General features: G+C 49.0%; 1 protein-coding gene across 1 annotated transcript in view; it reads right to left on the bottom strand.

Annotated features, from left to right (window-relative positions):
- Positions 1–9,641: 9,641 nt before the first annotated feature.
- Positions 9,642–22,615, bottom strand: part of Ankrd33b (ankyrin repeat domain 33B) — a 50,585-nt gene continuing 37,611 nt past the window's right edge. Inside the window, exon 4 of the mRNA XM_090331182.1 lies at positions 9,642–10,444. Within this exon, the coding sequence (XP_090187308.1) occupies positions 9,660–10,444 (785 nt within the window). The 3' untranslated portion in view covers positions 9,642–9,659. The remainder of the gene's footprint in view (positions 10,445–22,615) is intronic.

The following is a 22,615-nucleotide window of genomic DNA, read 5'->3' on the forward strand; positions in this document are numbered from 1 at the left end:
TGAATGATTGTGACCACTCACTGAACACAGGCAACAGCTTTGAAAGGTGCTAGGCTCACCTAATAATTGATGAAGTCTTTCAGACACTTATTGTCTGGACTCACAGCTGAAGTTATCTCCTGCCTGGTACTGTCTTCAGCTTAATAATAGGTCATGTAACTGTCCTCACAAATGCTCTTAGCACACCAAAAGGATCCCCCAAGATCTTAACAACAAAACCCTGCGACTATTACCTTGTAAGCACAAAACTTACTATTTATATATGAGAACCAGCATCAGTTCGCTGAGCAGGTATTTCTCCAAGGACTTTAGGTAACCTGAACATAGTGAGATAATGATAAATGGGCGTCTATTTACTTTGTTTAAGCCACATAAACTTATGCTACCTTTCATTAATCATGAGGGCACTGAACTAGATATTTCCTACTGGAAAAAAAATTCTGGGTTCAAATCATTATTGCTGGTAGTATTCACCACCATCCCCATGGCTAACATGTGGCAAAGCTTACCTGGATCTGACCCCAAGCTCTATGCTTCTCACTACCGATATTTAGAGAACAGAATAAATAAAGGACTGTGGTGGTCTCTCGGGGGGTTTGCCTAGCCTAGCAAGACCTTGTGTTTGATTCCAAGCATCGAAAAAAAAAGGGGGAGAAAGAAAGACACCCTGAGCTCATCTGGTTGAAGTCATACCAAATAGGGCCTCAAGGTTTTGAGAAACAACTAAATCCGGAGATGTGTGGTCCTCAAGCCTGAAACCCATGGAAGGAAGAAGGCTTTGGAGACTGGACTTACTGTGGGGAGCCCAGCTTCAAGTTCGAGGCCACTGGCTGTGCAGCGCCAGGCCCCTTGGTGCAGACCATGGGGCAACAAAGCTGAAGGAAAGCGCATGTCTAGAATGGCCCAGGTCCGAGAACCCCGCTGGAACGAGCTCCTGACCTCCTCCCTCTTCTTAGAAGCTGCTGTGCGTCTGCAAAGGTGCTGGCTCTTCCCCATGGCTGTCACACCCTCCTCACAGAGGGCCCCCTCCCTGCCTCCGTTTTCCACCAGGACGGTGAGGTACAGCTCCATGCCCATGCTGCGTCTTCAAAGAGGCTGAAACCCAAGGATGCGCCTGGTCTCGCTGGTACACTGCTCCCTATCCGTCCAGCAAGGCAGCTTGGCATCCAGAGCCAGCTTGGTGCACCAAGCAGCTGACTATCCTAGGAAGTCCCGTCAAGAACAAGGGCACAGAATGGGAAGAACCGGGGTCTCCGTGACAGAGCCACCACCAAGATGGCGCCGGGCAACCATGGGGACTTTGCTTGGAATGACATAAACCCTGAAGCACTGAAGCCACTCTTCCCTTGATCACCATAGAACAGTAGTGACTACGGACTTTGAGGCCACTCTGAGCTACCTCCCAGCATGGCCACTCGGCAGCATTGCCATGTGTGTCACAGTGTCCCCTGCACACGGGGATGACAGTCTCAGTGCTGCCCTGGGTGACATGTTGTAACATGTCCAGCCCACAGTATGCAGATACACTAATGGCAAGGAGTGCCATCACTGGGGCTGTCCTGTGGTCAGCATCCCAGCAGGAGAGGCTTCTTCTTGAACAAAGGAGAGCTTGCTCCCTGCTGGCCTTCTCCAGCTGCCTCACTGCAGAACCCCGGTCAGCCACAATGCCAGCTTTGCTGAGGGAGCCTGCCAGGTTTGAATGATAGACGCTCTTCCAGGAGGAGGGGGAGAAAACTGTCCAGAGCCTAGACATCAAGGATGCCCCCCCAAAGGAGCACAGAGACCCAGTGGGAGAGCTCTGGCAATGGCATCTATCATTCCTGTGTCCCTCCAAGCCCACAGTAAGATTTGAGTCATTGCTTCTGAGAGCCACCAGCACCTCATCTCCTTCTGGCCCTACTGCTCTCTGTGCACCTTTCATACAACCTGACGTTTGGCTCAGTGCCAAGGACCCTGCTGTAGAAACTGGGGGCTCCTGGCTTTCCCCTCCTTCATCCCTGAGCCAGGAGGCTAGGAAAACAATTGGCCAAGCCCTAAGACAGCCCCATTCCCCTTGGGGCTAGGAGGTCCTGACCTATGCCACATCTCGTGGCTATGTCTTTGTTGATGACAACGGCTGGCCAGGGTGGATGCTAGCACCAGTCCAGCTCCATTGGAGAGCTTGGCATGGAGGGGCCAGGCCAGCAAAACCAGCTGGGTGAGGGTGGGCGGGGTGGACTAAGTAATGTCTGTTGCCTGGGAGACCAAGTTCATCAAGTGTGCAATAGATTGATCAATCATCCAGCCATCCATGCCGCTGGCTGGATTTCAGGGGGCATGGGAGGGACCTCTGAGAAGGCTTGCGGACAGCTTTTCAGTCATCCTCCAAACCAGGCGGAGTGACTTCCAGCAGCCATCCTTCCTGCCTCTAACCCTGTGGGGATGCTGTCCTTGGTCCTGAAGACATGGAGGCAGATGCATCAAACATCCCAAAGGGGTCCTGGGAATGAGGCCAAGGCCCCCTCTCCACCTGCTAAGAACAAGCCCTAGTCCAGAGCATGCAGGGGCTGGCCCAAACAGGAGTAGCCTGAGTCCTCTCACAGGGAGACTTCTCTGGAGGAATGAGACTCCAAAGGCCTTTCCAAACTCACCTCTTGGGCTGGGAGTGCCTGTCTAGTATGCACGAAGACCTGGGTTCAATTCCTTGGTACCACATACATAGAAAAAAAAAGCTGGAAATGGTCTATGGCTCAAGTAGTAAAGCTCTAGCCTTGAGAAAGTCCAAGGACAGTGCTCAGGCTAAATTCAAGCCCCAGGACTGGCAAAAACAACAACAACAACAAAAAACCTCATGTCTTCAGAGCTATCCTGATAGGCTGGAGGCTGTGACTGCAGAGAAGAGATGGGGACTCTGAGAAAAGATGGGAAGAGAGGATTATTAATCAAGGTGCTGTGCACAAAGTCTGTGCTCAGAGGGCCCCTCTACCCCCCTCTCCCCTGCCAGGAGCTGTCCAGGTTTAGAATCCATGTTCACTGATTCACTAACACCGCCAAGATCACAAAGAAAGAATTTGGTGGGACTCCAGTCTCCTCCAGACACTCCCCTCACTGGGCTGAGAGGGTGCCTGCTGTCCTTTGGCTTGTGCATCTTCACCCCATGCACCTTTCTAGAGCCTTAAAAGAGCAAGGCAGGATCTAATAAAACCAGCATTTGGGGCCTGGAGTTTGGTCTAATGGCAGAGTGCTTGCCTAGCATGCACGAAGACCCGGGTTAGATCCCTCAGGACCACATACCTAGAAAAAGCTGGCAGTGATGCTGTGGCTCAAGAGATAGGGCTCTAGCCTTGAGAAAGTCCAAGGACAGTGCTCAGGCCCTGAGTTCAAACCCCAGAACTGGCAAAACAAACCCCAGCATTTTGCTGAGCTGATTCCACAGGTTGCCAATGTCATTTAATCTCTTCCTAGTCAACGACCAATTCCCTGCCCACGTGCCCAGTCTGAAATGTTGTAGCTTTAGTGACAGATACCCTCACCACACCAAAGGGCACCAGGCCACTTTCCTGTCCCTTGGTGGAGGATGTGGCTGGCAGCTGCTCCTCCAAGGCTTGCTTCAGGCAGTCTCCAGCCTCTGGAAACCAAAGCCAGGAGTTATGTGAGACCAATGGAGAATAGTCAATACCAACACACAAAGATAGGCAGGTACACAGACACACATACAGACAGACAGACAGACAGACACACAGACACACAGACAGACGAGAGACACAGGATAGATAGAACACAATTCTAGAAAGGTACGTAAATAAGCGTGTGTGTGTGTGTGTGTGTGTGTGTGTGTGTGTGTGTGTGTGTGTGTGGTGTGCACACATCTATGTCCCTGTTCTGGGGCTTCAGCTCTGGGCTCTGTTCCTGAGCTTCTGTGTGCAGGACTAGAAACCTCCCACTCCAGCCACACATCCACTTCAGGCTTTTTTGGTGGTTTATTGGCGGTGAGAATCTCATGGATTCTGCCTGGACTGACTTTGAGCTGTGATCCTCAGATCTCAGCCTCCTGAGTAGCTAAGATTATGGGCGTGAACGACTGGCTCCTTGCTTTTAAGTTGCCAAGAAGAAAATAAAATGAATTCTTAAATTATTTTAAAAGTTCTCCAAGGGCATATTTTTAGCAGAGAACTTGAAGAACAATACACATACTATGTCTTTGGATTCAATGGTTTTTTTCATTTTTTTTTTTTTTTTTTTTTTTTTTGGCCCCGCTCGCTCCGGCCTTGCTCGCTCCGGCCCCGCTCGCTCCGGCCACCACTCGGTTGGGCTCCGCTTGCTTGCTTTCGCTCTCTGTCGCTTGTTGCAGTCTCGTCTCTGGCACTTCCGGCTTGGTTGTGTCTCGTCTCTGCCACTTCCGGCTTGGTTGTGTATGTGGGATACCGAGGAATCGAACCCGGGTCCTTGTGCATGCTAGGCAAGCACTTTAACCGCTAGGCCAAACTCCCGGGCCCTTTCATATATTTTTTATTGTAATGAATAGAAGGGTTACATTATATTCACCAGATAGAAGGTGCATTACTTCACATACATTGAGAATTCAATGTTTTTTAATGAAACAAACGTTTATTTTGTGTGTACGTATATATGCGTATATAAATAAAACTACTGCAACACCTGAAGGATGCTGATCTGCCTATGGTAAGATCCTTTCTGGAGAAGGTGGACTGTGGATGATTGGGAGAGTATTTCTGGCTAATTCCCAATTGTAATTTCTTTAGGAAATTTCTTTACGAAATTCAGTGAAAATGTGAGATGACAACTTGTACCTCTTCAATTCAAATAAGTCACACACACACACACCTGGAAATTTTGATGCCCCATAAACCTAAGTTAATCCAAATACCACACTTCTGTACCAAGAAAATTGTTTATTTTGCAAGTGGTTTAATTATTTCAGCATTAATTTTCCCATGTCTTTACATCATTTTTAGCTTATTTAAAATATGACACAAGTTGTGTGTTGTCAGAAGTTAAAAGGGAAAACACATTCTTTCTGCCGGAAAGGATCACATTTCACTGGAAGATTAAGAACCTTGTGAATATCAGGAATTGAAGCTGCTGTCAGGCGCAAGGATTCCACGGTCCCAAGGTAGCCCTGAGGTCTAAATAAGAAGTCTCTTGTATACTCTGTAACAAAATGCTCACCTCAAAATAAAACTACTCAGAAATATGCACAGTTGTGTTCATATTAAACAGCTCTAGAGCATCCAGAAGCTCCCTGGATCTTTATACAAGACAGAGCTCTACATTCAGAAAACAGCTTCCGCCATGATAACCAGTTTGGAACCAGGTCTGCTGTGTCCGTGTCTTGTCCCCTCTCCACACCGCACAATTGCCTTTGTGAAAAACACACGGGCAATGCTGCACAACTACCTGCCACTGGAACAGAAAAGTCCAGTCAGGTGGCCTCTGCTCCTGCAAATGGGACCCAAAAGACTCTTTGGTTAGCAGGGCCCCCTGTGGGGTGCAGTGTCCTTATGGAGTCTTCCCAAACGTGGATCTAGTACCCCCAAACTACTGCTGGGGACTGTCTGGATACAACAGGAGCCTCGGCCTTCTTGCTGGGCAGAGGGAGAAATGTGCTTTCAGCACCATTGTTCAGCTGAGTACTAGAAAAGAGGTCAAATCAGATGACGCTGGTGGCTCACGCCTGTAATCCCAGCTACTCTTGGCTGCCGAGATCAGAAGACCATGGTTCAAAGCCAGCCTGGACAGGAAAGTCCATGAGATGTGTGCCTCCAATTAGCCAGCTAAAAACTGGAGGTGCAATGCAGTTCAAGTGGTATCTGGAATAAAAAAGCCAAATAAGAGCAGGAGTCCCAATACTGGCTGTAAAAAGTGGTCAAATCAAACCTTTAAAAAAAAAACTTCAGAATTCTTTTTTAGCTGCTCATTTAGTGAAGAATCATGAATCGAAGGGTACAGAAATGCATAGCTGATTGGTGTTGTCCAGGCGCACAGTGTACTGATGGGCAAATCTGAGAAGCCGGCAGTGGCACTGAGAATCAGCCTTGTTCTAGGTCCTTTGTAGTCACCACCGTGGCCCTCCATGCAATGGCTCAGGACCCTTGCTGGATCCTGGGCTTTGCTGTCTCACAAGATGTCACCACAGTTTATTCTCTAGCAGTCAGCGCTCCTCCAGGGCTGACCAGTCCAGGGAGGGAACAAAGGGCCAGGCAGAACCCACGCAGTTAACCACCTTGAACACTGGAGATTGTCCTAAGTTGTCCAAAACACCAGAGAAGACCAACTGTGTTCTTCTGCAAGAGCAAGATCACAGCCGTGCAGCCTGGACGCTGCACGCGAGACAACGGGCCACAGAGCAAACTTCAACTGGGAACACGCGGTCATCTCCCTTCGTGGAGAGTGATGCGGGCAGAGCATGGCTTCTGTCCGCAGGGGGTGCCACCTTCACTGCGTGGCACTGGAGACTCACCCTGCCTCCTCAACAGCCGAGGACAGCGGGCTTTGGCCCTCAAGCCGAGAGGCCGGCCCGTTTCGTGGGCCTCAGCCTACCCCCCGAAGCCTGGTCCCACTGCCAGCGATGGGCAGGGCAGCCTGATCCAGCCCCTCAGCACCCACAAAATCCCACTGCCAACCCGGCATCCCACACTCCCTCGTCCTGAGAGCCCACAGGGATCCCCAACTCAGGGGCGCCCCGAGCTGAGATGGAGGAGGTCGGGCAGTCCTAACCTTCCTGCCGAGGTGTGTCCTCTTGTCAGCAGCCTGTGGGCAGATTTAAGAAGCCGAATCCAAGGTCCATGGCGTCCCTGGGTGAACCACGTGGGCTCCTCGCATCCTCCTCCCCACGAGGAGAAAAGCCACAAGGCTGGAGTAACTGCCAAGGACGGGCAGCCCACCTCTGCCCGCAGGGGCCTTCACATCGGAGAGGTCACCTGGAGCCGCAGAAGCAGCTTCACCCCCTCTTCCCCGACCCCCCCCCCCCGCAGGCCATTGCACTAAGAGGAGAGCCTCGCACATGCGCACAAGACAGGTAAGACACATCATCTTGGAAATGCTCTGTCCAGTTATATCATAATTTGCACAAACACTAAAAATGTATTAAAATATACTTCCACTTCGCCTCCAGCTATATTTATATAGAAATCCCTGAGAAGGTACCTGTCGGCGTGAACTTTTCACTATTTACAGAGAATAAACACAGGTGTGTGACGCGGCCCGGTACTCCCGTGCTCACAGCGGGGTGAGGGCTGGCGCTGTGCTGACACCCCGACTCCTCACAGAGCGGCTGGGGAAGCCTGCTGCTCACTCACTCCTGGGGGCTGGGGGGACACACACTAACTTTGGGGTATGCCTTGTTTATCGACTTTTTTCGACATTGGGGCAGCTGGTGCCGGTGACAAGCAAGCAAACCAAGAGAAGAAAATCAGCAAGGAAGAAGGGGGAGGAGAAAGTGCCAGGAAAAGGGTGTGGCTGCAGAAGGGACACTGCCAGTTCCGCTGCATGGAAAGGCGTCACTGTCCCCAGCTTCCTTCTCGAAGGACACAGCTACTGGAGACAAGACAGCATGCAAGAAAAGCACTCACAAAGGACTGCAGTGGGACTGCCAGGCGTCCTTCCACCTGGGGACCGTACAGCCACCACATGTCTGTCACTCCGCAAAGAGGCAATATTGCTTCAGCATGGACAGTGTGCCGGATACTCAACACAGCTTTGTCCAAGAGACCTGACTCAGCCCCAGAGGTGGGCAAACAGCCCGCCTTCCATCCGCCCTCCCCGGCCAGGCGTGCATTGCAGCATCCACTTGAAAGTATCTGGCCAGTCCTGGTTCCCCTGGACAAGGCAGGGAAAAGCAGCCAGCGCTGGCCGCCCCATCACGAGATGAACCCCACATCTCACAGGTGGCCGTGGGCTACATTCTAGAGCTTCCAAAGCCATCTTCATTTTCAAACTGTGCATGTGTGACAGACACACGAAGACCTAGTTGGAATGTCACAATGCCACAGGGACAGAAGTAGACAAAAACCTCCCTCCATCCCAGATCCCTACGGCAAGGCCTGCCAAAGTCCTGTGCCTTGGAAATTGTGTAGTTAGGCTGGGGAGGAGCTGACCCCAGGGTGATTATCAAAGGGGAGATCTTTGGATTTGAGCCTGGAAGAGAGGGCCGTGGTGAGAAAGACCACAATGGGAGGAGCTGCCTCAAACAAATCCGCATAAAGCCCAGTGCATGTCTCTCTGCCTGTGTCTCACATGCTCAGCCGGGTCCACCGGTTTACATATTTCCACTCCCTTCCTTGCCCCTTTGCATCTTTACACGTTAAAGCTGTCCAGATTGGATTTATCTAAGAGCACATATATTTTTAATTCTGTATTTCCACTAACCATTTCTTAAATTGATCCCATTTTATTATGATTTTTTCTCTTATATCTAAGTTTAGTATGTTGAAGGTTTTCTACCCAGTATGCCTATAGTTCCTTGCTTAAAATGGCTTTTATTTCTAGCAATAACTGTGTATGCACTTTTTCATTACTATTGTGGCAATAGTGTTTTTTTAAAAAACTAAGACTTAACTGGGCATGGTGGCTCATGCCTATAAGTCCAGCTACTTGGGAGGTAGAGAACAAGAGGATAAAGTTCAAGATCCCAGTTTTGTGTGTGTGTATGGGGGAATAGGTATACCATCACCCCAGACAAAAGTGAACTCCTATCTGAAAAATAATGCAAGCACAAGGGGCTTGGGGTGTGGCTCTGGCAATGGAGCATGCCAGGTGCTGAGTTTAAATGTTACTAACCACCAAAACAATGAAACAAAAGTAGATGCAATAACTCCTGATTCTTCCATTTCATTTGGTTATGTCACCATAAAACTCCAAGTCTTCACGAACTGGAAGCAAGCATTCCATGTCACTCAGTCAACTTAGTATCAAAACCCTTTTGCCCATGTGCAGCAACACAAGAGCAACGCCAAGACCACGCCAACACAAGTGTGAGAGAACCCAGCATTCCTGAGCGCTCAAGAGATTACAAACACTGAGGGCAGAAACAGTATCTTTTGCACATGTGCATGTGTGTTTGTGTGTGTGTGTGCAAGTCCCGGGAGTTGGTCAAGGCCTTAGCTCTACTTCCAGCTTGCTGGCGGTTAATTGGAGATAAAAATCTCAAGGACTTTCCTGTTCTGGTTGACTTTGAACTTCCAGATCCTCAGATTTCAGCCTCCTGAAGAGCTAGAATTCTGGTGTCTAGCCAGAAGCACTATCTTAAACCAAGGATCTTCAAAACACATGTAGTAAAGTTGTCTTCAATACAAAGAGCCCCGTGATGAGTAAAGACATGCTGAAAATTGTTCTAATGGTCACAAATACAAAAGTAGGCCCCCAAAATGCCCATCCTAAGCTTCTTTTTTTTTTTTAAGCTCTTAACTGAAGTTCTTTAAAAGGAGACTTCCAGGCAAATTTCTCCCATTGGTGTGGTTGCTGAGGGAACTTTTCTGTTTTTTTCAGGCAATGGAATTTGTGCTATTCCCAGTTCCCTCTAGGAAGCAGCCTGAGCACCCCAATTCCTGTGCAGCTTGTGTGTGGGGATCGGGACAGACACCCCCGCCGCCTGCGTCCCCCCTTCTTCTGGCATCGGAGCCCCCACCCCCACCTCGGCCCTGTCTGCGTCCCAGGCCCCTTCACGTCCTTCTCCTCCAGCGCGGCGCCCGCTGCGCCCTGGGCACCTCCAGGGCCGGGCGCGGCCTTGCCGCCTCCTCCGCCCTCCTCTTCTCCTCCTTGGCCTCCTTGTAGCGCCACTTGGGGATCTGCAAGTGGGCGCTGTCCTTGGTGCTGGCCGCGCGCTCGGGCTGGAAGGTGGGCGCGGGCGCCTTGCTGATGCGCACGCGGGGCACCACCGGCCCGGGACGCACGCTGCCCCGCCGCAGGAGCTGCAGAGGCCGGAGGCTGGGCTTCCTGGGGGCCGGGACGCTGGCAGGGGGGCCCGCCGGGGACGGGCCCGGCTGCGCAGCGCCCTCGCCCCGGTCCCCGTCGTCCTGGGCGCGGCCGCCCGCGCTCTCCCGGGCTGCCAGGATCTCCGGCACTGCCCACCGCCGTCTCCCCACGCGCGGGGGGCTGTCGGGGCACACGGTCTGGCAGGCGATGGCCACGGCGGGGCTGCGCAGGCCGGTGGTCATCCGGACCATGTAGTCCAGCGCGCCCCCGTCCTCCAGGCTCTGCGGGCGCGGAGCCAGCGCCGAGCGCAGGAACCGGCGGAGCCGCTGCAGGCAGGTTTTGGAGGCCGCCGGCTTCCTCGCAGCCTCCGTGGCCAGCGGCCATTCCGGCCGGTATTTGTCCCCGAGCTGCTCCGGGCAGGGCCTCTCCAGCAGCCTCTGCATGAGGCGGGCGGCCTCCACTCGGCCCGTGAACGTGGCCCACTCCTGGGGCGACAGGCCTCGCCGCGGGTCCCTGGCGTTGACATCCGCCCCTGGAAAACAGAAAAGGCAAAAAGTGATTGCGGGGTGGAATCTCCTCTCCTGTCCTTTCGGGTGCCAAGATGGAACTTCCCAAACCAGCTGCAGGGTGTGCCCTGGCTCAGACCTGCCAAAGCCCGCCGGCCACCCCAGTCCTGCAAGGCCTGCTGCGTTTGACACTTGGTGCCCAGCTCAGGTGGCTCACGGCTGTGAATCCTAGTTACCTAGGAGGCTGAGATCCGAGGGCCACGGCAAAGCCAGTCCAGGCAGGAAAGTCCCCGGGCTCTCCTCTCCACTTAACCAGCAAAAGGCCAGATGTGGAGACATGGATCCAGTGGTAGAGTGCTGGCCTTGATCAGAAATGCTCAGGGACAGTGCCAAGCCGTGAGTTCAAGATCCAGAACCATTACACCCACCACCACCCCTGTCTGAAGTCAGCACCTACACGAGCTTGGTTTTCTTTTTAAGAAGTAAGACTCCATCGTTTTCCAAAAGCAGAGGGATGACTAGGAACTGGAATGGTATCCCAAGTTCACACCAACAATGGCCCTAGAATGTTCTGAAAATCTAGCATTAATAACCACATGCTGTCATCTCTTTGTCATCTCACTGGAGGGGGACTGTGTCCCTGGCTGAAGGCCCTTTGTGCCTTCCCCCTGCATGTAACCTGCCTTTGCCAGCCAGGGAGCTACTGCTCGAGAGACAAAGGCCATGTCTTATCCAATACTGGCCCCAACAGAATGGGAGGTGGGGGGCGGGGGGGGAGACAGGGCTGCCTGAGGCTCTGAAACTGGGATGGGAGTGCAGGGCCCTGACTCAGTCTCCTCCTCTCAGCTCAGGGCTCTCTCCACCCCAGGCACGGCAGGCAGGACAGTTAGCTTGCAGTGTCAAGGTGGCTAGAGCAGTGCACCCAGGGATTTATTCAGATCCTTCCCTAGGCCCGAAGCCATTTCATCCTTGACCCATAGTCAAGGATGTTACCTTCCAATGCAGATGGGCCTTGTCCAATCAGCTGAAGGTCCTGAGGTCTAAGGCTAAGGTTTCCTGGAGAACACATTCTACCTCGAGGCTACAGCAGAAACTCCTGTCCACAGTCCTTTTCTACAGATTCTAGACATCAGCTTCAAGAGCTGAATCCTTAAGATTTATCTCTCTCAATATGTACATTCTAACTCTGCTTCTGAGAGCCTTTTCCAAGTCAGGCTTGGCTTTGACTTGGTGAGATCTGCCCAACTCTCAATGTGGTAATATAGAAATAAATACAGAAGTGAAACACAGTGGATCTTAGTCCAATCCCAGGCCCATAGAGAATTAAAAAATGGTTCCAAGACTGCAGATTCCATTAGCCATATCTCCACTGTCAAAGCCATGTGGAGAACTAGGGCCAGGGGCGTCGTAGGAATGGAGTCCAGGGAGCCAAACCCACACCAAACCCACTGCACACCAACAAGGGGTCTGACCCACAGCAGCTGAGAGCCGGGAGCTCGGCTGCCCTCCAGCCATCCTCGGGTGGTGACCAGCTGCCTCCAGCTGCCTCATGGTCCCAGAGGATCCGGCTCACCTGAGCTCACCCCAACTGCTCTTGCTCTTAATGCCCTGACATGTTAAAGAACAGAGGTAATTATTTGGAACTGGAAATCAGGAGAAACTCATGAGCTCCAGTCTAATTTATAAACTCAGGAGGCAGTGAAAATGTCATTGCAAAAAAACAGATGACACATTAAACTTTAATTAATTGCACATCACTTTAAAAAAGGGACAAACTACAGAATTAAAACCTTAATGAACACAGTGTGAAAGAGACATTTTTCAAATGTTCATGGAAAACAAAAGGAACAGCTGTCCACAGCTCAACACACTCTCCGCTCTCCTTCAAGACACACTCCCAAGACACAAACACACGCAATGGAGAAGGGACAGACTGCTCTAGCTACAGGACAGCCTCTCTCCTGGTCGTCCTGCCACAGTTTTGTCTTCACTCCCATAAGACACCTGGAGAAGGGCAACACTGACACACAAAGCAACCCGTGACAAGGCTCAGCTGTCCCCCAACCTGAGGCTTCACAGGTCCTTCCCACAAAATGGCCCAGTACTGGCCGATGGTCCATGCACACCTCCCATCTGTGTTGTGTCACTGCTGCTTCATCATTTGTAACATGTACTACAGTGGAAATGCTGGGTAAAGTGTTGTTATAATGTTTAGGAGTCTGTAGGTGTTTGGTATAGATGCATTGTTTAAAAAACAAAAGCAAATGGAAGCTGTGCATCAAGTGGTAGGGTGCAAGCCTTGAGCAAAAACAGCTCAGGGATAACACCCAGACCCCGAGTTCAAGTCCCAGTAACGGCATTCGTGCACACTCACAACCTTTTATGTGTGGGTAGAACCCAACCAGGACACAGAGGAGGCCTCCACTTGCTGATAACAGCCAAAAGGATTTGGGAAACAGAGTGTCTGAAATGCCACCACATCTATCAGCTCCCCAAGAGACTAGGTGTCCTCACCTCCAACTCAGTACTATTTCACCCATGCGACAGCTCAAGCTTGGGCTCTTGTCAATGGGTGCACACACTGCCATGTTGAGTGTAGTGAGTTGTATGCACAAAACCTCTTATTTCATTTTAAGCAGCAATGTATAAAGCCCTCAACCCTGCACCATGACCCAAGGCTGGCCGACGTGGCCACACAGGACCCCTGCACTGCCCGGGGGGGTATCTATTACCTGTCACCATATCCCTATCTCCACTTGATGGATGCCAGGGCCCCCTGTCCACTGCCACAACTGATACCAGAGCCAAAATGTCCCCTGCAGGGCAACATCACCAAAGCTGAATCACCAGACTCATAATGATAGCCACCCCACAGCCCGCTACCCAGCCCCCAGCGGCCAAAGACCCAGAGTTTGGTCAGAAGGCCCCTATAAAGATATTTGCACCCTGCCAATATTTGGCGCTGCTGCAGATTCCTGCCTGAACTGCAGAGCAGAGGCTGAAGGTCTGGTGACTACTGAAGATGGGGACAAACTAAAGAAAGGTGGATGACAAAGAGGAAGAACCCAGTGTGTAGGAGTGGTGGGAGAGGGGGGTTCACAGGATTGAGGCCAGTTCTGAACAGTGTCTGCCCACCTGGAGACTTCTAATGAAATGAAAGGAAGCGATGAACTGGGCACTGGTGGCTCAGAGCTGAGGATCCTGGTTTGAAGCCAGCCTGAGCAGAAAAATCCAAGACACTCTTATCTCCCGTTAACCGGCAAAATGCCACGAGGAAAGGTAAAGCTCGTGTGGTAAAGCACAAGCCTTAAGAAAGAAAAAAAGCCAAGCAAGAGCTTGAGGCCCTGAGTATACACACACACACACACAACACACACACACACACACAACACACACACAAAATACCACACAAGAGCCCTGAGGGCGTAAACTGGGGATCTCCCACCGCATGCTCAACCTTCTTTGCTTTAACTGTTTTTCACGTCAAGGCTGGATGTACATCAGGGCAGGCCTGGACCTGGATCCTCCTATTTACTCTTCCTGCACAACTGGATCACAGGTTGGGCCCAACTTGCTTTGGGCTGACACGAGAGTCTTGAGTTTACCCTGGGCTGGCCTTGTACTTCCTGTTCGGTCTCCAAGTAGCCAGGATTATAGACATGTAGACATGGGTCACTGTGGCTGGCTAATCATCTGCTTGTTCTCTCTCTCTCTCTCTCTCTCTCTCTCTCTCTCTCTCTCTCTCTCTCTCTCTCTCTCTCTCTCCCTCCCTCCCTCCCTCCCTCCCTCCCTCCCCCTCTCTCTCTCTCTCTCTCATTGGTCCTAGAGCTTGAACTCAGGGCCTGGGGGCTGTCCCTGAGCTTTTGTGCTCAGGGCTGGCACTCTGCCATTTGTGCCACAGCTTCTGGATTTTTTTAGCAGTTGATTACAAGTAAGAATCTCATGAACTTTCTTGCCCAGGCTGACTTCAAACCAGGATCCTCAGACCTCAGTCTCCTGGGTAGCTAGGATTACTTGCGCCCCGCTCGCCTGTCCTTTGAAGCCACTGCCAGGTGCAGATTTCTGTTTTAGGCAGCAGAAGGCATTCCAAGCGAGGGCTAAAGGTGAAAAAAATCAACCTTCCACCATGTGTTCCCAGCAGTGCTTTCCTTGGGAATTGGGTCCATGGTCCCTCCCCTCCCTTGTCTCCGTCAGCCCCTCCCCAGGCCACGGACCCTCCAAACCCAGTGCAGACTAGCAGGGACAGGCCACCTTGGGACACAGCGGAGGATCCGTGCACTGCTCCCCACTAAGGAGCACGCAGGTAAGCATGGCAGCCACCAGCCGCTTCTCAGGGCATGTCTCACCAAGAGCTTTTTGCCAGACCATTTCCCTCCCAGCCACGCCTCTTCCTGAGGGTCACCTGTCAGAAAGAGACGGCCTTGTCACCAAGTCCCTGTTACAGGAGTGAAATGTTTGACTTCAGAGTTTCATTTCCTGTTGGGAGCCAGAGTGGAATCAAACTGTACCTTGATTTGCATCAGACAATGGCTTTATTGTTTTATTGTTTTCTGGCCTTATTCTGTTTAAATGACCTGAGATTTACCATATGAATGTAACAGCTGGAAGTTCCCTGGGTTTCAAGAAGGGATATAAGCCTGGAGTTGAGAATAAAGGAGGCTGCAGTTTTTTACCTGGGCTGCAGACCTCCCGGACCCGATGTGTTTGTCTCTCTTCTATTTTTTCCAGTCCCTGCCCCCTATTTCAGGAACCCCAATTTGGGGCCGGTAGGCCCCGGCAAGTGGCGCGCGAACAGGGACCCTGAAAATCTGGGACGAAGGGACCCTGAAAATCTGGGACGAAGGTGGAGGACCCCGCTGTGGTGAGTGACGCATCGTAGGACTATTAGGAGAGGATTTTAAGAGAGTGAGAGAGCGGGAGGCTGTATTGTCCAGAGTAAAAATTATGGGTCAAGTTAATGGCCGCAGGCTATATGTACCGGTCCTAAGAGGCATACTTGAAGCCCACGGAACACGGGTGGGACAAGGGCAGCTTGAGAGCTTCCTACAGTTTGTCGAGGAGGCATGCCCATGGTTTCCAGAGGAGGAATCCCTAAATTTAGAAACCTGGCCGAGGATAGGGAAAGGAATTCAAGATTATTATAGTGAATATGGCCCTGAAAAGACCCCAGCAGAGGCTATTACTTTATGGAGTTTAGTAAATGAATGCTTAGATCTTCGACATGAGAATGTTGAACTTAATCTTGAATTAAAGAACCCTTCTGAGAAACCTGAGGCTGAGCCGTATGCCGCAGCCCGAGAGAATCTAAGTGAGATTTTGAGAAGGGAACAGCCAGCAGATAACGAGTATAAGAGTTCAGGTTTGGATAACAGGAAGGAAAGATATGATGAGGACCGGCTGGCTACGGTGGAGAAGAAGTTAGAAGAAATCCTCCATCTACTATCTAAGACGGGGATAGTGCAGAGATCCCCCCCAGAAGTAGGAAACAGATATGAATCCCCGGCCACAATCTCAGCGGAATCTAATCCTTACCCCCTATTGCCACCACCTCCGGCTGCAGCCTTGCAGCCCCAACCCCCTTCTCAACTTTTATGCATGTCTAAAGGTCCTAGCAACAAGTGCCTCCTAACCAGCACTACAACCAGGCACAGTGCATCTCAACTAAACTTAGCTCAGGCTGCTAAAAGGAGGGAAGATATTTCAGGGCCTCGATGCTTCCCCATTTTAGTTGATCATGATGAACAAGTATACCATCAACCTGTTCCTGTTAAACTATTATGGGACTTAAAGAGTGCCTGTTCCCAATATGGACCAACTGCCCCTTTTACTCAAGTAGCACTGGAGGCCACGTGTGCTGAGATTTTATGCCCAAATGACTGGAAGCAGCTTGCCAGAGCATGCCTTAGTGGGGGAGAGTACTTATTATGGGAGACAGAGTTCACTGCACAGTGTCGAGCTAAAATTGAAGCAAATAGGGCTGAGAACCTGCCTTACAGTCTTGATCAGTTGTTAGGAGAGGGAACCTATAAAAACACTAAAGATCAATTGGGCTATGCAATGGAAGCCTATATACAAATAAATGCAGCGGCAAAAGAGGCTTGGAAAAAATTACCAAATTCTAACCGTAGTAAAAATCTAGTTGAAATTAGACAGGGACCTGATGAACCTTATCAAGAATTTTTGTCTCGATTGATGGAGACTGCAGACCTCCTAGTACAAGATGAGAACGCAAGGAAGGCTATAGTTAGACATATGGCCTATGAAAATGCCAACGCCGCCTGTCGGGCGGCTATCAGACCCCATAGGAATAAGGGAGGAATCACGGACTTTATTTCACTGTGTGCTGATATTGGACCCTCCCATGTACAAGGCCTCACTTTAGCCTCCGCTCCTCAAGGAAAGACTGTTACTAAATTTATAAAATATAGAGGTCAGCGGCATTCTCAGGCTGCTAGACCCCCAGGGCGTTGCTTTTCTTGTGGACAAAAAGGACATTGGATGGCGCAGTGCCCACGCCAGGCCAAGTTAGAGAAAGAAACATCACCTGGCACATGTGCACGCTGTGGTAAAGGGAATCACTGGGCTAAATATTGCAAGTCAGCAACAAATCGCAATGGCTGCCCGTTTTCGGGAAACTGGAGAAGGGGCCAGCCCCCGGCCCCACAAAACCATGGGGCAGTCCCTCCCTCTTCTCAGCCACAAGTACATCTTCTAACAACCCCCCAAGATCAGTCTCCGGCCTCTTCCGTGCCACCCCAGGCAGCGCAGGATTGGACCTCTGTTCCTCCACCTGCTCAGTATTGACCCCAGAGATGGGGACACAAGCTCTCCCCACGGGGGTCTTCGGTCCCCTTCCCCCGGGAGTGGCTGGATTGCTGTTAGGGCGAAGTAGCTCAGCCCTTAAAGGGATACAAATTACACCTGGCATAATTGACCAGGATTTTACTGGAGAAATCAAGGTTATGGCCTCTGCCCCGAGACATGTAATATCTGATCCCAGCAGAACAAAAAATAGCACAGCTACTGCTTGTGCCTTTACCTCCCGGGGAGACTGCCAATTCCCCATGTGGACAGAGAGGATTTAGATCTTCTGATATCTATTGGGTACAAAGCATAAAACAAGAGAGGCCTGAGATGACTATATTTATACAAGAAAAGCCCTTTAAAGGAATATTAGACACAGGAGCGGATGTGTCTGTAATATCTAAAAAGCATTGGCCAGCCCAATGGCCCCTGACAACCTCTATGACTTCCCTACAGGGGGTTGGGCAAGCAACTGACCCACAGCAGAGCAGTGCGATCCTTGTTTGGAGAGATGAGGAAGGGCACTCTGGTCATTTTCAGCCATTTGTCCTGGATCATCTGCCAATTAATTTATGGGGTCGTGATGTCATGGAAAAAATGGGAGTGTATATGTTTAGTCCTAGTGCTGAAGTTACTAAGCAGCTGCTTGATCAAGGCCTCCTCCCTTCTGGGGGACTAGGCCCAGCATCACAGGGAGGGCCAGAGCCACTCCAACCCCAGTCTCGCCCACCGAGACAAGGATTAGGGTATTGTGGAGCGAGCTAATGGATTACTAAAACATCAAATTTTTAAGATAAAGAAAGGGGAATTGTATTCTGCTACCCCTGTGAATATACTTAATCATGCTTTATTTGTTTTAAATTTTTTGAATTTGGACTTAAATAAAACATGAATAATTTAGCCGCTGTTCAGCGATTCTGGGAAAAAAGAGAGCAGCGTGCTTTTGCCTTAGTAAAGTGGAAGGATCCCCTAACTGGTGCTTGGCATGGACCCGATCCTGTTCTAACCTGGGGTCGAGGGCATGTATGTGTTTTTTCACAAGGAGAAAATGACGCCCGCTGGCTGCCTGAATGCTGCGTTCGGATTGTGGAGAGTGACAGTGACCATCCAAGCAGCGACTCACTGGGCCTACACCCCCAACCCTCCAGTGGTGCATCCTGCGATGTGGGAAGGACCTGAGTTATTTGTGCATGTCAATTGGGACTGCTACTGATCCACTTGTTCCACACATTCATATGAGCTGTGTTTCTCCTCCTTTTGCTATTATGTAGGGACCTTTTAATATATTCATTGACTCTACACAATTTAATATGTGACAATTTTTTTTTTTACAAATTGTATGCTATTGAGATAAAGGATTGTTCTTTTTATTTTGTCTTTATCATCCCTCTTCTTAATAACCTTTTTTGTAAAAGATGCCCAGGTGAAAAGCAAAGGCCTCCAGAGGTAAGTAGAAGTCGGCCGACCCCCTGTATGTCTGTGTTTTATTTTTTTATTTTATTTTATTTTATTTTTTAAAAAGGTGCACTGTGGGCCTAAAATAGAGGTCTGGGTGGTCAAGGGACGCCTTGACCCCCCCCCTTCCCTTCTGAGTTTCTTGTCGATAACAAGGCTTACCTGAGAGTCCCACCAGCAAGACATGTCTAAATCTAAAAATAACTGTTTGGTGAAAACATTCATCTGAGCTCATGTTTTTTGTGTTAAGTGTATCTGATTGAGTCCAATTTTCTTGTTATATGTCAGTGTCTGATTATTTAAAAGTCTCCGCTTCTCTGTCTTGTTCGTGTTACATATTTTTCCTTGTCCAGTTTTGTCTTTAAAATTGGTACCATTTCTAAGTATGGATCCTTATGGTTTTTCTGTGCGTACTTAAGCACACATCCTTGTTATTTATTTGAACATTTCTGGGCCTAGTATGGCCGCTCCCGCGTGTCTGCAGTTGTAACAAGCCCTGGAAAAATAAATTCCAGCTCAGTTGCCTTGCAAAAAGTTTTGTTTTGAACCTGGTTCTCACCTGCAAGAGTAAAATTGGCAAAGCTCTCTTGACACAAACTTCCGGAAAATGAATGGCCAATATTAATTTGCGCGCTTTAAGATCTTTGAGTATGAATGTGTGTGAATGAGTGAGTGAACATGTTCAAGGTTAAATTATCAGCATGCTGTATAAAACAATGGATAAATTTATACTTAAACACAAAGGCAATTGGGTAAATCTAAGCTTAAAACTTCAAGAAAAGTATTAGGTTTGAATGTTTTACAATGTCTCAAAGGATTATTACATTGTGTTAAAGAGAAATTGGTAAAAAGTATTTTTCTAAAGATCCTGAAATCTGCATTAAAAAAAAATCTGGTTTTGTAATACACAGAGCTGTTTACATTGTAAACATTGTATCCTGTTTAGCCCAGAGGTATTAGGGAATTTGGGATTTATTACCTTTAGTTAAAGTTTGGAGACATGTATTAGAGATTTAAATGTAAAATTGTTCATTAATGTCAAAAACTTTGCCTATCTGTCTTTTCTTTCAGACTGACACTGGAAGTCTGATGATAACTTTTGGTGCACTGATGTTTGTAATTCTTGCATTAGGGAAAAACTGTTATTTGAGTTTAAACTGTTGATGGAGTTCTAGGCAGTAATAATCTAAACTGCAGAATAAAACAAAAAGTCTCTTCAAAGGCAAAGGGAGTGACCTGGGCCCTAGGGGGCCTGGAGGCAAAGGGAATTCCTTCAGCCTTAAAGGTTTTTCAAATGCAAATAAAGACCAAAGTGTTAAGAGTTTAAGTTAAAAAGTGCAAAAGTTTTAAAGAAAATTAGAAATGGTTTCTGAACAAAATTTAAAAGTAAAGTTGTCCTAAAGTTTTGTTTCTAAAAAAGAAACAAGAAAAATTAGGACTATCAAAATGGTTGCTTAATTGCTATTTCAGCTTACTCTTGTAAGTTACTTTATAGCAATCTCCAGCAGGCCCATGGAGAAGGACAGCAGATCCTCATTCAGATGTAAGTTTGGCCCTCACCAAGTTCCAGGTAAGATCATGCTTGGAGACTATTTCTGAGTTGACCACCTTGTTGCTTCTAATTGGAGTAAAGTGGCCTTTTGTAGGACTCATTGATCTGAAAGCAGCAGCTTTGAGCCTGCCCGGGCAAAGCAAAGTCCCTGTGAGACTGTGGTGTCTAATCTGCCAGCAGGATGCTGGGACAAAGTTGCTTTGGAACTCGAAGTGGCAGAGTGCTAGCTCTGAGCTGAAAAGCTGGGGGGAAGCACTCAAGCACCAAGCTCGGGACTCACAGTGGCAGGGTGCTAGCCTTGAGCTGGAGAGCTGAGAGACAGCGCCCAGACCCTGAGTTCAAATACAGCAACCAACAAAGTGAAATGCCAATGGGATGTTTATCCCTGTGTGGAGAGACACCACTGGGACAAAAAGCCAGTGCTTGGATGGCAGAGATGGTGTCAGATCTTAGAGTCACTTGTGCTTGGCCATTCAAATTAATCAGAGCCGGGAGATCATAGAATAGTTTGTAAGCATGCCTTATTAATGCCGTGCCTTTCATAACTGGGCAGGAACTTGTCAATCTTTTGTGATAGTGGGTAGTTTAAAGTCCTAATTGAGCGAATTTTTTATTTTGACACCAGCCACAAATTCAGGAAAAGTTTGTGGATCTGGGGCTTGTGTCTCTATTAATCTGTTTAGATCTGACAACTGAAGCATTGTTAAGGTTGCAGAGATTTAGTTCCCCAGACAATCAAGAAAACGCCTTTGCAAATGGGTGCTAAGTAAGCTACACTATTGTAGCCAAAGATGGTTTGTGCAGTTGTTAAATGTTAAATATGATCTCTAGTTTGGAGCAAATTATTGTTCCTGATATCTAATCCTTGCAACCCCTTGATAAAACAGGCTAGGCTTCTTAAGGTCCCTGGTCAAGCACAGAGACAACGCCCCTGACTCAGCTTGAAGAAGTCACAGAAGCTGAATCTCTGCCCATCAATCCCCTTTAGATGAAGGGACCAGAGTCATTTTTGGAAAGTGAAACAGGATAAATTAGAGGTATTGGAAAGAGTAGAAATTGCACTTGTGTTTCTTTTAAAATAAAAACGGGGGATATGTTGGGAGCCAGAGTGGAATCAAACTGTACCTTGATTTGCATCAGACAATGGCTTTATTGTTTTATTGTTTTCTGGCCTTATTCTGTTTAAATGACCTGAGATTTACCATATGAATGTAACACCTGGAAGTTCCCTGGTTTCAAGAAGGGAGAGAAGCCTGGAGTTGAGAATAAACGAGGCTGCAGTTTTTACCTGGGCTGCAGACCTCCCGGACCCCATGTGTTTGTCTCTCTTCTATTTTTTCCAGTCCCTGCCCCCTATTTCAGGAACCCCAATTTGCTGCCGGTAGGCCCCGGCAGTTTCCTGCTGACCGAAGTGCTATGTTCTCAGTTCACGGGGAATCCTCGATTTCTATGAGCAGAGAGCAACGTGGTAACACTAACGACCTGGTCTTTAAAGGAAATTTCCGTCAGGGTTCAGGGCTGCCTGGACCAGACAGGACGCCTACTCTTGCTCCCCTCCCCTTCATCTGCTTTCTTTTCAGAACCACAGGAAGAATCCAGGTTTCTGCTGCTTGCTTGCCTGCCTCACCTCAGCTAGGAAAGCAAACCCTCATGAGCAAGTCTGCAAGCTGGCACCCGTTGGTGGGGGGGAGGGGCGGGTCACAAGCAGCCTCCCAGTCACTTCCTAAAATAGACCTGTCAGTTTGGCTCATTAATATTCCCCCAGATTAGTGAAGCCTTGCAGCCCCGCCGGGGTCCTTATCAGCACAGCTGCCTGAGGAGGAACCCAAACTCCCCAAGCCCTCCCCCCAATCAGAACCTGGTTAGATTTTTCATTAAAATCCTAAATCCTGATAGGTATAACATGATTTTATTCTCCGTGGAAAATGTAGATAAGTGCTGAAATGTGCCTGTTATAGAGTGTGGGGAAATCGAAGCACTTTAGGGCGGCTCTGACTCCATCACGCATTATTTCAAAAGGGAAGCTCCGAGAAATACAATGAAGGTGTAACTCAGAAATTCCACTCTGGTGCAGGAAAGCACTCCAGAATGGAAGACTACCGCACCTGAAAAACTGGAATGAGAAGAAAGCAAAGAGATGATATCGTTTTACAGATAGATTTGATAAATATCACTGATACATACCAATCCTTGTGTCTTTTGCTTTTGAAATGATCATAAAATGATCATTCTGCAGATAAAAGAATTGTGAATAGAGACTACCCTAAGAAAAAATTCTCAAGACCCTACTTACAAGAACAAACTGGGTGGGGTAGTACATATCTGTGATCCTGATGATGCAAGAGGAAGAATTGTGGACAGCCCAAGCAACAAAGAGAAAAAGGTA

Source organism: Megascapheus bottae, chromosome 4 (assembly GCF_031878675.1).
Source record: "Megascapheus bottae isolate mThoBot1 chromosome 4, mThoBot2.hap1, whole genome shotgun sequence".
NCBI lineage: Eukaryota > Metazoa > Chordata > Mammalia > Rodentia > Geomyidae > Megascapheus > Megascapheus bottae.